Genomic DNA, 15,170 nt, shown 5'->3' with positions numbered 1-15,170 from the left:
TGCATGTATATGTTGGCAGGCCAAACTCCAGTTCTTGGGCTAATGTTATTTCAGGACTTGGTATAAGGAAGGCCAGGATGTTGCTACTCTGTACTGAATTATTGTTATTTTCTGCTTTTTTAGGATCCATAAACAGAGTCTATCTTACATGGTGCTAGGAAAAGAGTTGGACCATATGTTTCCAGTTCCTTCCTTCTGGATGAGTGAGAACTTGCTGTGTCAAAGCTGTTCAGTGCAGAAGGTCATAAAACAGGTGAGAGAAAGTACATGTGGAGGCAGGGGACAGTGATGTAAGTTCTGCATTCACAAAATAAGGCTTTGCTGTCCTAGAAAGTGGAAGTGTAAAGATAGCTAAGAGGACCCTATCCTTTTTTTCCGACAAAGCCATGATATCGGGAACCTGGACCTCCCAGTGTGTTCTGCTGGAAGATTTGATGTTAGTGAAGACAGACAGCAAGAGGTGTCTGCTAGGGCTGAGTGAGGCTGAGTACCATTTGCCCTTTAAAGTCATACAACTGGGCAATTTTCCTTCAGCATCAGGCTGTGAAACAAGACTTATATGTTATGACACCAACGGGGGGAAATTGCTGTTAGTCCCAGGTAGGCATAATTCATAGCAAAATGGGAAGTGACTAAGGCTTTGGGGGAAGGTGTGAACAGTACTCTGGCAAACAGAAATAGTGTGTGGTCTTCCCCTCCAGGCCCCAAAGAACATGGGTAGTTGAGGAGGCTGGCTTTCCCAGCAACAAAGAATATATTCTATAGGTTACTGCTGAGCCCCTCTGTTGTCATTAACTGGGATGGCAGCCTGTGAAAGAAGCTTCTGTTTTTTGCTGTTCTTTCTGCTACCATTCTGATAATTCAATGTATTTTTTTATGAGCTGTGCTCAGCTTTCTGTGCAAGGTACTCTTATGGGCAATATAACTGGCTGGCTCTTTAAGCAACACAATTATTTTCAAACAGTTTAGAAATTTTGGTAAGTGCTGTTATCCTAAGCCTGTAATATGGAGCTAAATTAGCTCCATGGGAAAAAGTTTCACTGACGCTCTAAAAATGTCAAATTATTGTAGGTGAGAACTCTGCAAGCGTGTTTGTGTTAGCAGGAATAAATGCTAAGGCTAAGTCTCTTAGACTCCTCATAGTATTATTGCCTTATAATTGTCCAACAAGCCTGCTGAAGACTAGCAGGGTCTTCAGGAGGTACCGGATCTAGATCTAAGAACTTGCCTGAAGACATGTCAGAGTTATAAAGTTAGAATTAGGAGTGAGAATCAGCCCCTGGGGATAAGTGGAGGTTAAAAAGAAAGAAAGAGGAAAAGCTAGAATGCTGGTAATGCACATTGCCACAGAAGGAAATGCTGTTTTATGGATACCATTGCACTGAAAAATCTCCTCATCTGACTATTGGGGGGAAAAAATTAAAAAGCCAACACTGGCTGTGCAAGGGAGTGGTATGCTGACAAAAAAAAGATGGCATAAAGCTCTATCAAAACAACCTTTCTTCCTATAAAGAGAAGCTGCATCTGTTAGCAGGTAGTGTTGCCAGAAGGAATGGTGCTTTACAGGACAAGAGTTTCTGCTGAGCACCTGACACCCACACTTATGTATATTTCACAGGGTGTTATTGTTATATAATATTATATACTTCTGTATATTTCACAGGCTGGTTGAAGCCTGTTAGGTAGGCTATTGTAGAATGTCTTTCAGTTAAAGCTTGTTCAAAGGAATCTAGCTCTGAGACTGCTATGATGCGAACAGATCTGTGATGAATGACGAGGGAACTTGCTCTGAAAACTGTTGTCTGAACCCAGACTCAGGTATTAATGTAGACATTGCCATCAGTGTCAACAACTAGCTTGTATTCAGCCACAGGCCCCTTCACTGCTGAGTCAGATTAGTGCTAAGACTGTAGAAGACAGTGAAGCGTGCTCTGGAAGGTGAGCTCATCAGCCTACTTTCAATACCTAGAATACCAAAGTAGTAAATCCCTGAAGAATTTCAGGAGTTTCCCAGCGTGGAGAGAGAGAGTAGTTTGTCAAGCTGGTCTTTAACTTCACTATATATGTCCATAAACATTCCTGAAGTGGAACAGTGAGTAGTAAGGGAAGCATCTCTCAGAATCTACTTTCCTCAATATTACCATCTGTTTTGGTTTCTGGGGGCTCAGCCATAGCTATTGTAAGCCTTGACACCTCTGCCACAGGGATCTTCTCTTCCAGTTGCTCTGTAGAGCCTTGTTCTTCCTTACGAATGCTCAGAACTGCTTCATTCAACATCTCTGGCTCTTCAGGAAAGACTACTTTTGCATAGTTCTTCACCATCTCCTGCACCTCTGTATTCAGCCTTTTCAATTTCTCCTCATACTCTGCCCCTGCCTCCTGCTGAAGCTGCAAACAGAGACCTTGAATCATTCTCTAAACACTGAAGCAAAGTAGAGTTCAGGCTGAGAATGGTATAAAAATGTACTCTAAGAGAGGCCAATATGATGAAATATTAGCACTTCGCAATTTTGGTTTCAACCCACTATTGAATGACTTATCTCCATCCCCCAGGCAAATGTTGTCTTCCCTGAAGATGAAGAGGGGAGGAAGGCTGCATGTTGATTTACATTATTCTGTTTTGCATCACAATTTGATGGATGACTTGTCTGCACATTCTTTGCATATCAACCTCCAAAGTACATGAACATGTTTTGTGTGTTCTGAGAGTATGAGTAGCTCAGGAATGAGCCTCACCTCTTCTAAAAATACAGTTCCATCACATTTTAAATTTAGGGTTTTGTATGATCGGATGGAAGCTGTTGCTGGGAGAGGGAGCGTATGAGTGCAGCAACTCTGCCTCAGCTCTGTCGAGGCTCCTATGGAGCCACCTTCTAAACCATTTTCTCAACATACTGACGAGTGGGGTGTCTGAAGTATGTGTGCAAAGGATGAGTGTAGCTGTAATTAAAGAATACACAAGGAATGCTGATCCCCTGGGGTAGTGTGGATTTACTGTATGGAGTAGCAGTATTGAACCTAAGAATCATTGCCTTTACCTGGCTTTCTTTCTCCTTGATTGCTCTCAGATTATCTGCCTGCTTCTCTTCCAGTTTCCGCTGATACCTGGCTGTTTTTTCTATCACCTTTAAGAGAACAAAAAGAAAAAAACCACCGAAGTTTAAGTTTTCATAAACAAATGCTTGTAACAGCAAGACAGGGTTATAAAGCACATACCAACAGTAACACCCTCACTCCCAATTCTGAACAAATTCTGCTAGCTCTGAGTTACTTGTCCAGTACTCAAGACCCTGAACACCAATGCTACATAAGCACTGCAAAAGTATACATAATGCGTACATGCACTCAACACACACAGGGCCATGCTCTACAAGGGGATTGGTAGGACAATCTCCCCTTCTGCAAAATTTCACACATTATTAATTAAATAGATATGGGGTTATGCTGCCAATTAGTAATGCTTACAAAAAAAACTATACCACCTGAATTAGAAAGCCAGAAGCTAGACTGCTCTGTTTGCACTATATCTGCAGCCTGGTGGGAGGACTGATTAAATACTGAAGGACCTGCAGTATCTTAATAAGTATAGTAACTGTCTTCAGCTGCACTTTAGTTGACTAAAGTACATGTTCAGTCCTCAATACAGTAGCAATTTAATGGGATTTAAATACCTCAGAGAACTCACATTCTGCCTGTGACACATGCCGATGACGTACATGAGACACCCCCACTTTGCAGAAAACAGACATGCTGTGGCAGATTGTCACAGAACTTACCAGTTTGATTGTTTGCACCACTTCCTGAATATGAGAGTTATTTATTTCTTTCTTCAACCTTTAAAGAAAAGAAATGTATAAAAAAAACTAGAATCCATCTGTTATCTTGATACAAAACCTGTTTATCAATACTGATAAAGTGCCATACAGCAAGATAGGACTGCTAGTGCCCACACAGAAAGACAGGTGTGGTATACTTGCTTAGTGTCCTCCTACATTACAAGCTTTCTCCAATTTTAGGAAAGGGCAAATAGACATCATTCGAATTTGACAGAGACATTAGTCAAACAATTGGATGTAAAATTTTATTTTTTTTTTTCAATTTAACAGACAGCAAAATGACCTTACTATGAGCAGGAAGCAGAAGAGGCAGCATAGCCTCTTTTCTATACCCTTAAACACATGAAACTGTTAAAACTGATTCGTATCAAGCAGTACTTGAGTACACAAGCCTGGTAGCAGAATATTATTTTTATAACAAAATGATTGTAAAGGAAGGATGCAGCCATTATATGCCCAAATACAACCTCATAATTGAGAGGGCTGCTGAAACTTACTACAGATTCTATACAGGCTTGGGAAGACCTGGTTTTGATTCTACAGGGGGAAAGTGCCCACTAAGGCATGAAGGCAGGCAGGAAGTATTTAGAAGCACTCTTAGAATTCAGCTGAACTGGCTGGAAGGTATGTTATCACTTTGGCAAGTAACTGAGACATGTAACAGCGCCAAAGACACAGGGGCCATAGGGGAGGGTCATCTCCAAGCTACCATTTCTCCACCATAATGACCTTCCCCTGTATTTTTGTATTAGCTCCTAATCCCTGCAGAAGGGAGTATTTCTTTAGAAATGCTCTATACTCTCTGGCTATTCAGAAGTCCAGTAAGTGACATGGATCTTGCTGACTGCCATACACAAAAAGAATTAAGCCTAGGGAGAAAGCCCCGGAAGCCACTGTCAGCAGTGACTGCAGGAATGACATTATCATTGCAGCTAGGGAGCAGATGTTTGGCTTCACTGCATATATGCCTGTGTACTGAAATGAAATGGTGAAAACAATGCTATGCCATGAGAGAGGGCAGGCCAGCAAACCTTCCCTGAACCCCTGTAGCTCTGCCACTACCTGTTTGGTTGCTTTAGAAAGTTTTCTTGATGGTGACAGAGACTGTGGAGTAGCGCTGTTCCCTGCCTGAAGCAGTATAGCTAACATTCCCCATAGGTAAAGACCAGTAACGTCTTCCTCAGTACCTCTCCTGAGTAGCCTTGTCACTAGTATTCCGCATCATGGCTTGGATTCGGTCCACTCTCTTGGCCTCCAGCTTCTTCTTAATATCTTTAATATTACTGTGGAGAGAAAAGTGTGCTGTGAGAGACAGGACTGCTTACAAACCCCACAGGCTGACAGAGCAGCGTTAGCCCACCACACACACTCTCTGAAGAGTGCCTACTGTGCAGAAAAGCAAAGTTGAGTGATTGCGAGACAAAGTCATAAGTCTTAAAAATATTTTAAGTCCTGGAGGTCTTTTCTTTTCTTTTTTTTTTTTGGGGGGGGCCAGAACAAAAGCACAGGAGAAAACACATTATATAATTAAGTTGTATTGTATACCTACATTTGGATTCCTTTGGAGCAGCAGAACACTTACTCAAAGTACTTGAGGGAAAGACTGTGGATGTGGTCTACCTACATGTCAGTAAGACTTTTAGCACCATTTCGAAAACTGTGTTCAGTTTTGTGCCCCTCACTACAAGAAGGACAGGCAGGTGCTAGAGCGTGTCCAAAGAGGGGCAATGAAGCTGGTGAAGTGTCTAGAGAACAAGTCTTATGAGGAGCGGCTGAGTGGGATAATTTAGCCTGGAGAAGAGGAGGCTCAGGGAAGACCTTATCACACTCTACAATTACTTTAAGGGAGGTTGTAGCGAGGTGGGCATTGGTTTCTTCTCCCAAGCAACAAGCGATGGGACAAGAGAAAATGGCCTGAAGTTGTGTCAGAGGAGGTTTAGACTGGATATTAGGAAAAAATTTCTTAACTGAAAGAGTTGTGAAGCACTGGAATAGGCTGCCCAGAGAAGTAGTTGAGTCACCATCCCTAGAGGTCTTCAAAATACTTTTAGATGTGGTGCTTAGTGACATGGTTTAATGGTGGACTTGGCAGTGCTAGGTTAAAAGTTGGACTACATGATCTTAGAGGTTTTTCCAACCTAAATGATTCTACCTTCTATGATTCTACTTAAACTGCTAAATTAAAAAAAAAAAAAGAGAGAAGGAACTACACGGTTATATGAGAGCTAAAAAAGAACACCTGAGGCAGGTAGAGCGGAGCATCAACTATGGGATGTGATCCACAAAGCAGAGACCATAAATGCTTAGAAGGCATTCGATCAGTGAGTAAGATAGTTTAAAAGAAAAAAAAAAATCAAACAAGATCTCTGTCCCTGACTGAGGCATATGTGGCCATCAAAAATGCTACCTACAGGCCAGAGAAGGTGACAAGACAGCTGGAGAAAGGTGTTAGTGTTAGAGTCTGCTGACAGTCTGTTAGTGTAAGAGTCTTCTGACACACAGTCAGTGCCTCCATCCTGGCCATCCAGGTACAAAATGATTACAGCAGGAGAGCTGCTGAGGTGGACATGAGAATGGCCATCAAATTGTGGCCCATCCATCTGGAGTCCTGCCTCCAACAGTGGAAAGAAGATATGCTTAAGGGAAGCAAAAGAAAGAGAACAGCTGTAGGGTAATTTTTCCCTTCTACACCTTACCAGTTTCCTGTCTATGCTCCTATTTCTATGCATTTATCTCCCATGCACGTCTCTCATACTTGGAGTTTAGCTCTACTTTTGGACTGCTTCTTGCCCTGAGAGGCAAGGAACTGCATTTATTTGCTCCGTGGAAGTGCACCCTGAGTACTTCACTGGGTGTTCCACATTTCTTCTCTTATGAGAAACAGTGAGTAATCACTTCCCTGTTCTTCTTCTCCATACCATTCATGATTTTACACATTTGTCACATCCCCCTCAATCATCTGTTCTCCAAGCTGAGTCCTATTTAATTTCTTTTTGTGCAGAAATTACTCCTTACTGTTGATTATCCTTGTCACTCCTTGCTCTTTCAAAGGTTTTTGTTTAAGATGGCATACTGAAAAGGTGACTGCACTATGGAAATACATCTGGAGGTTATGCTGACTTTGCTATCTGCCTCTCCCACACACCTCTCAATCTTTCTTCCATACAATTCCTAAAATTCTGTTTGCCACTTTGGCTACTGCAGAGCTGTGCACATGATTGCAGAGAAATGCCCACAGCAGTTGAAGATCATCTTTCCTGAGTTACAATAGCTCATCCCTGTGTACAGCTGAGCTACGTTTTTTTCTTTCTGTACACATTACTTTGTATCTATTCACACTGAATTTATCTACCACCTTATTACCTATTGCTCAAGATCTCTGAATCTTTCTGGAGTTCCTCACAGCAAGCTGTAGATATGACTATACTAAATGATATCCTATTGGTAGAAAACCATTACCTAGTTACTCAACCTGTTTTTCTTAGTCCTGTCTGAATATAATCAATAGCTGAGAGAAACAGAATCTTTCTTGATGGGAGGACACAAAAAGAGGAAGTTTTGTCTGACTTAGCAACTAAAGGTTGTGAGAGGATTTAATGGCAAAGAGGAATGAGCAAGGATTTTAGCTTCAGGAAAGTGTTACTGCAAGAACAAATGGATATATGTCTGGCTAGAAATTAGTGAATTGATTCTGCCAGCCTATTTAAGTAGTGGCCAAAACTCCACTCAGTCTGAGCTGGTCAGTCTCTGGAAGGGATTATGTGATGTACTGACTACAGCAGAGATGACATCCAGTGACTGGCACTCTTACTTCCTATCTTTCTGAATTAATCAGTCAAGGCTACTTACTGCAGCTCAAACACTAGTACCTATTTGGTTCCTCGTGGCAGGAACACTGCGCTGGGGGTCACAAGACAAGAGCTGTCTTCCCAGCACTGCCACTCTGTAACTGTGTGAGACCCTACATCACATTGCTGTGCCTCAATTTCTCACCAAAGAAATAACTCTCTTCTCCCATATTCACTCGCTCACTGTAGTACATTGCTCTGAGATCTAACAGAAAATGCTACCCGAAATAAGAGCTATGTGTTATCACTTTGCTATTCAAGTACTAAGTTTACCTTTCTGATGACTCCTTCAGCGCCTTCAGCTCAGCCGTCTGCTTCTCTTTCGCTAACTCTGTTATCTTGGTAACTTGCTGTTTGGGGAATGAAAACAAGATCAAAAACAAACAAACAAAGATGAGACATAGTGCACCATCAACATCTAATTACCACCAGATTCAGCTTTATCCCTCCCTGTACTGAATTCCAAGGGCCAGCTAATCCATGAGGCTCTGTGCAAACCCTTGCACCACATCAGAGAGCTCTGACATGCACAAAGATTAGACTGTACTAGTGGACTGACTGCACCAAGGCTTCAGAAAAATACTCTGTGAACCAGGTCACTCACCTCCAGGTTGTCTTTGTGGACAGCCTCCTATCTTTCTGTGCTGGAGACGACAACAGATTCACGGTACTTGTGGGTAAATGCGAAATAGCATTGGAGCCTACCTTCTAAACAACAGAAGCTAACAAGAGGATGAGCCTCCTGTCCTGTGGAAACTCCTGGCACAGTGATAGTTCAATGAACCTTCTCTGCACTGCTGAGACAGCTGGAAAGGAGAAAATCTGTCTGCTGAGCTAAGTGCCATGTAGAGAGAACTCAGTTTTTTATTTCATCTTTGTAGCCTTGATCACTAAATCTCACAACGTTTGACAGAGTTGGGAGACGGGGATGTTTTGTTCCTTTGGCTTCTCTAGTGATAAGCATGATTTCTACATAATTTAGTTCTAAAGAAACAGGTTTTTTAGAAACTTTTTTTTTTTTCCCCTTCAGGGTTGGTATAGGATAGCCAGTATTGCATACAGCTTTACAAGGTTCTTGTCAAGCCAAAGTGCACCAGGGAAATTTAAGACATGATGCAAATTTCTCAGCAAAATAACAATAGGAAAAGGCCTCTGATTCCTGGAGTCATCCCCCTTTCGTTACAATGGGTAGGTAGCATATGCCATACTTATTATTACTGTCTGTGGACTGCAATTTGTCTCCAGGCATTGTGTCTCTTGCTAGTGTTTGCTCAAGGTGGTGGACCCAAGGCGACAGGAAACACTCGTGCACTGCAGGACCAACTGGCAACATCTTATGTAGGCACTTACTTTGACTTCAACTAAGACAAACTGGAAGGCACTTTCCAAATTTCAAGAGGAATGAGATCCAGCCCTGCTGTCAATGCTCGGGGGTGGTCCTCAGAGTACTGTCCTTTGCAAGGCTTTCCATTCATTAGCATGGATGCGTGTCAATAGAAAGCACTGAACGTATTGTTGGGGCTGCTCTGTTCCCACGTGTCAGCTGTTCTGGTTGCGTGACAGCAGTGGATATGACTGTCCCTACAGCATTGTCTGTAATGCTCTGATGCTTGCCACTGGTGAACCTGCAGGGCTTCCGATGTGTCACCCTACCTCTGATGGTACTGCATTGAGGAGGCAGCTGTGAGAAGCATGGTACAACCTGATGTACCTATGCTCCTATACAGTTGGCACTTGGCAACATATGAAGCCAATAAATGCTATGTTAACCTGAAGCTAAGCTATCAGAAGAGTTTGAGACAGAGCCTGATGTGCACCAGGGCAGTTACTTCTCATATTTTTTTCAAACTGCAGGCCTTTAAAAATGTTTCTGCTGGATTTTGTAGCTTCTACCAAATAAGTATCACTGTCTACATTCTTTTAATTGCATTGTATGGACCTAGCAATTGCTATGAGGAGTGTTTTCTGGCCCGTGGCCACATTTCTGAGCTCACAGTTCAGTGAAGAGCTTGGTTTTTCACATTGTCCTTGCAGGGGTTCTCCCAGGCTACATTTTCTGTTGACAGATGCAGTCCTTACCTCTGTGGCATGCTGCTCCTTCCTCCTTCGAATCCCATCATAGTGTTCTTCCCCCAGCTGGATGAGGTCCATCTCCAGCCTCTCTTTCAGTTCCAAAACTCGACTATCAATGCTTTCTGCCATTACTACAGGATTTGTACATGTAGTACCAACATCACCTGTTGTCAGACTCCTGCAGAACAGATACAGCAGCTGTACTGCTTCTAGAGATGCTTATATGCTCCCGACAGTCCCACCCATCCAACCCTCAATAAAGCCCGGGAGATGTGGATGTCCACATCACTCCATGCTCCCCTCAGAGAAGGGGAGCACACTGCTCATCCCTGTTTATCTGAGGGGTCTCTCTGCTTTGGTTTTCTTGACCCAGAGGCCAGATAGCCCTACTGAAGACCCTTTGCTGTATTCACCTCTTCTTCTGGGTTTTCCTGGAGTGTATTGCCCTTTTCTTGCCTCCATGGTAGATAGGCTCTGAAAAGAGGACAGAGTATTTCTGCAGCAGCTCTTCCCTTCGTTTACTTCCTTTCCGTTCCAGCTCCTTTAGCTCCTTCTCCTGTTTCTTCAGCAGCTTCAGAAAGAGCTTCATCTGCTGCAGTTCTGCGAGGCTGGCTGTCTGAGGCTCTAAAATACAAAAATAGAGGCTGTTTTCTCTCACACACTATTTCTCACCCTGCTGTGATGTCTTTTGGGGTCAGACAGGTTTTTTCAGCACTGCCTTCATTCAGCTTTTCCTCTCTCTTTTAAGCTTTACATACAGCTCAGTTCCCCATCTGGTGGATGCCTGGCTTGGGGACAGCCAGAAGAATTGCTGACTTTTGGTATTTTGGCCAGAAGAACACAACAGTGGTAACGTGCCATTAGGTCTATCTCAGGACTTGGATCCTTTTCCACAATTCTAAGCATCCCAAGCACAGCCCAACTGTTAAGCTAGCTGGCAGTTCTAATTGCAAGTGAAAAGCTTTGTTATTTAATTACTTTTTTTTATTTTTTATTTTTGCAAAGCCAAGTTACAATGACAGGAGCTTTCATTCCCTCCAGTTCTAAGAGCTGGCATTCCCTTAGTTGTCAGGAATGAGTGAAAGGCCTTTTTAGGTAGGTGAAAATATGAGGAGGAAAGGTGCCTGTGAACTGTTGGAGAACTTTGTTATCTGACAGCAGCAAGTCACTAAGATGCAGTTATCTGTGGCAGAAAAGCCACAAGGAGTTATCTTCTCAGGGGAAGTAACTGTTTTTTGACGTGGAATGTGCAAAAATTAACAGAACTCGTGGGCGTGTCTGCAGCGCAATGCTGCACAGGGTCAACTACTTATAAAAGACTTGTATTGAGGAAACTCAAGTGTACAGCTTAAATGCAAGTCTCTTGGTCAACAAGTCTAGACTTTCAAACCAGAGCCCACTACATTTCCATATTATGTGATGCCTCTTGCCAGAGTACGTATTTAATGTAATCATAGTTCTGTCTCGTGGAGCATTTTTGTTTATGAAGAACATAAAAACAAACGACTAACCAACCAACCAAAAAAAAAATCAAAGCCAAAAATCAACCAAAAAAACCCTTGCTGCATATAGCAGTTATTTGGCAACACGTCCTGAGGGCAACAGGTTTATTCTTGTGCCTTCAGTTCAATTTTGTAGCGTAATTAGGCACACTGGTTATTAGTGTTTTGTATCGATTTGTACCATACTGCATGGAGACAAAAAACAAACAAACAAACAATCAGCTGAACAATACCTTGTTACATGTCTGGTTTAGTCAAGGTAATGGACCCATCAAATCTGGCCAGAGCAGAACTTGTGTGATAGCTCTAAGCCTCCTACCTTGCTATGAAGTGAAGTGCAGCAGTGTTGCTGCAGCCTGTGGCCCCAGAAGGCTAATGCTTGAGCAGTCCAAAGCTCTTCTCACTAATCTGTGCTTACAGCAGTGGCTGAGCGGGCATAAGGCATGGACCATGGCAACTCTCAAGCTTCTTTTCTCCTTGAGACCTGCTGTGAGCTCAGTCCCAGCCTGAGAGCTTGTCACGCACCAGAGCAGTTGGCAAACTGGGTAAATGGTGCTGTAGGCAGGGGAAGGGGGTTCCGAGCCCAAGGGATTCAAGTAGTTTGTCCTTTATGCTGGCTACATCCAGCAGGGCTGGGTCAGGCCTTTATAAACTTGCAAACAGGTTTCAATTCTATCCCAGTTGGAAACTGGGCAGCAAGGGAATGCAAGATGACTGGCAAGGCCTCAGCCCATAGGAACAGCATAAAGAGAGTTACCTGTAATCTGTGTCACTTCTATCACATTTTCATCCTTGGCCAAAGCCACTGCTCCTGAAATCACAAGAGGTTCCTGTTTATGTTCTATCTTGAACCTTTGGGTTGAAAAAGGACAGTAGAGAGCTCATCAAGAACATGAGCCACACAAAGGTTGCTGGTGTGAACAGGAAAGAATTAATTAAGCTGCTGAGATGCTGAAGTGCTTGGGAACATTGTTAACAGGCACAGCAGAAAAGGAACAGGATTCTTGGCTTTGATGGAGAAAAAAGGGCATTTGGTCTTTAATAACTGAATATTGCTAGCGATGATTTGGAATGTGTTAACTTGCTTTGATAAGTTGAGGAGGATATTTGAGACTACAATGAAATTTGAGAAAACAGATTGTTTCAATGCCAACATATTTGAAAGGACACTAACTACATTAATACGGCTAATATGGAAGAAACACTGATTAGCTGTCAATTACTACACAATAGATCAGAACAGAACGAGTTAATCTAAGTGCATGGTAGAGAACATGCTCTTACCTAACTTGAAATTACTCTATCAATCAGTTTGGATTAGAAGCATATTAAAGGAATTTCCCTTCTGGCACTTTCACCAATACATCTTTAATGTTTGTTGGTTTGTTTCGCAAGGCCAAGAAGGTACCAGTATGAGAGGAACAAACAATGTGAAATCTTTCTCTGCTACTCCTTATTTGAACAGAGTAATAAATGCTTTTTATAGTAGTAATAAATGAAAGAGACTTTGTCTCTTGACTTCTGGTCAGGCAAATCCATAATTTTTTTTTGACTCGTGGCTGAGCAGAGTTATATGGCTTTTGCTCTCATTATGTTAATAGGTCCCCATTTGATCTAGTGGTCAAAACACAGGACTGTGCTCCATTCACAGTCTTGCAGAATGCCAGATGTGGGATCTGCTTACTCTGAACTTGTAGTGAATCTTATAAATGAGTCTCGTCTTCATCTGAGCTGATGAATAAAATTACCAGTCTTTACAGCTCCCCAAGTATTACGTAACAGAATGCTGGTTTAAGTGCAGTTTCAAAATGTAGAGTTTTCAGAGAGATCTGAACATACTTAAAATGTCAGAAGTCAACGGAGTGATCTATAGAAAAAGATCCTTGAACAACAAAGAGGTGAAGAGCAGTAAGGTGTTAAGTGATAGAACCAAGCCAGATCTTACAACCTTTCTCTCACAAACATCCAGAACTCTCATGTCTTTGCTCAAAATCAAAGTCCAACCTCCAATTTCACACTTGGGATGAAAAGCTACATCTTTGCCACAGACCACTTCTTCCTCGATTCCCTCCTAAGGTAGTTACCTCCCAGGAAACAGTGATACTAGCCCAACAAGTTAGCCCTGCCTTGGAGAGAAAAGACGTTCATGCCAGTTGAGCCTTCAGATTGATTCCTAGTATTCTTAGTGGATATCTGGGATTACTTTTCTGTTGTGGAGTAAAAGCAGTATACACATCACACCCACTCCTGCCACAACAGTCAAGGCATACACCTTTTGCCATTAATGACAAGCACCAGAACTTAAGTTGGTGACTTGGCTTGAAAGGTTCAGATCCTGTTACCAAGGATCTTCGCCTTCCAGTCATGTGAGTGTACAGGCTTTCCCTTCTGTAAACTCATCCCACATCTACAGCTTTACCTGCAGGTCCATTTGCAAAAAGGGTGCTGAATTTCCCAGTGGAGTCTGGTATCCCATTACTTTCAGCAGATGGGAAGTTCCTCTGCATGTCAAGCCTCTAAAACAAAGATCAGAGGTAAATCAAAGCACGGCAGATGGAAACTGAGACCATCAGATTAGCAAACAAAAGTTGTAGCAAAGATACACAAAGCTGTCATATGCTTTCTCCCTTGTTGGGCTCAGGAATGTGTTTCACACCACTGAGATTCCCTCTTCACTGGCAGTGGTGTTAACCTAAGAGAACTAAGACAAAAGAAACTGTAGTAATGTATGAAATAGTCTCTGAAGCTTCTCCCACTGCTGTTAGTCTCTAACACTTTCCACTTCTATCCTGAGGGCAGTTCGCTGCCTGCCCCTGGCTAGAAACAACAAATAGACCCATCCTGGACAGCCTTGTTCCAGGTTAGTGGGAATCCTATTGGCAATCCCCTCTATTTCAGGCTGAATTCACACAGCATATTTTAGACAATGACAGGACTTGGGAAAACTTACCTCCACTGAGCCATCTTTTAGTTTAACAGACTTCTTATCTTGCAAACTGAAGAACTTAATTGGGTTGGAGAGAGCAATAGTCAGATCTAGAAACAAAAAGGAGGTCTTTGCTTGGATTATCAAATAACACACTACTCTGCTTTTTCTTGCCCTTTCTGGCCTAAATTGGGAAATTGTGGAGAAGGGATATTTTGTATTTTCTACTTGTAACAACTTTCTCCCTGATAGCACAAAGGGAGGGGACTGTCTTCACCTCAGTCCTATTCTACCGTGATGGCTCACAACTGATGTTTACAGACAGCTATAAGGAGCTGAGAAGAGCGTATTGCTCCCAAAAGCTCCAAAGCCCGGCTAAGACTGCCAGCTTGCACACCTCCCTGCTCCAAGCCTAGTTCAATCCTGTATAAAACTGATATTTTTTATGAATCTGTGTTAAAACCATCAATTTCACTTGATTTCCCCCATGAATAATGTTCCTGTATATGAACACAAAGGAGAGAGCAAACACAAGATGCCTGCAGTTGAAACAGAAGTATTCACAAGAACTTTTGTGGCTGATGCTATCAAAATTCTGCATGGCTTTGTTCATGATTGTTAAAAGGTTTTCCTGTTAATACCTCCAGGGGGTTGTTTTCCTCATTTATTTCTCTCTCTCAATCTCTGTTTGACCATTCCCTTTTTAAAGGAAGATCTCTGTATGCCAGTACCAGCAAGAATCTCCCCTCTCTTCATACAGGGAAGAACTTCTCTCCTGTGCTTCCCCTGCAATCCTTTCTGTAAAACCCTATTGCTGCCAGTCCCTCAGAGTCACCTCTGCACTTGGAAACTGCTCCATGCCACTGTGCAAACGTGGTAAAGAGGCCCACCAACTGCAAACCAGAGAGACAGAGTTGCATCTACATTGCACATCAGGTACATGCACCGTGGTCCACACAGGGAACAGGTCACAATAACAGTGCAA

General features: G+C 42.5%; 1 protein-coding gene across 1 annotated transcript in view; it reads right to left on the bottom strand.

The window, feature by feature from the left end:
• Positions 1-1,726: 1,726 nt before the first annotated feature.
• The window catches only part of PLCB2 (phospholipase C beta 2), a 48,008-nt gene continuing 34,564 nt past the window's right edge, over positions 1,727-15,170 (bottom strand). The window contains exons 23-32 of the mRNA XM_035539804.2: positions 14,210-14,295; positions 13,679-13,775; positions 12,017-12,070; positions 10,171-10,381; positions 9,764-9,935; positions 7,958-8,034; positions 5,024-5,119; positions 3,777-3,834; positions 3,039-3,125; positions 1,727-2,388 (exon numbers count right to left, since the gene is read on the bottom strand). Of these exons, the coding sequence (XP_035395697.1) occupies positions 2,116-2,388; positions 3,039-3,125; positions 3,777-3,834; positions 5,024-5,119; positions 7,958-8,034; positions 9,764-9,935; positions 10,171-10,381; positions 12,017-12,070; positions 13,679-13,775; positions 14,210-14,295 (1,211 nt within the window). The 3' untranslated portion in view covers positions 1,727-2,115. The remainder of the gene's footprint in view (positions 2,389-3,038; positions 3,126-3,776; positions 3,835-5,023; positions 5,120-7,957; positions 8,035-9,763; positions 9,936-10,170; positions 10,382-12,016; positions 12,071-13,678; positions 13,776-14,209; positions 14,296-15,170) is intronic.

This window comes from Cygnus atratus, chromosome 5 (assembly GCF_013377495.2).
Source record: "Cygnus atratus isolate AKBS03 ecotype Queensland, Australia chromosome 5, CAtr_DNAZoo_HiC_assembly, whole genome shotgun sequence".
Lineage (NCBI taxonomy): Eukaryota > Metazoa > Chordata > Aves > Anseriformes > Anatidae > Cygnus > Cygnus atratus.
The sequence above is the reverse complement of the archived record's forward strand: the minus strand, read 5'-3'. Positions and strand labels throughout refer to the sequence as shown.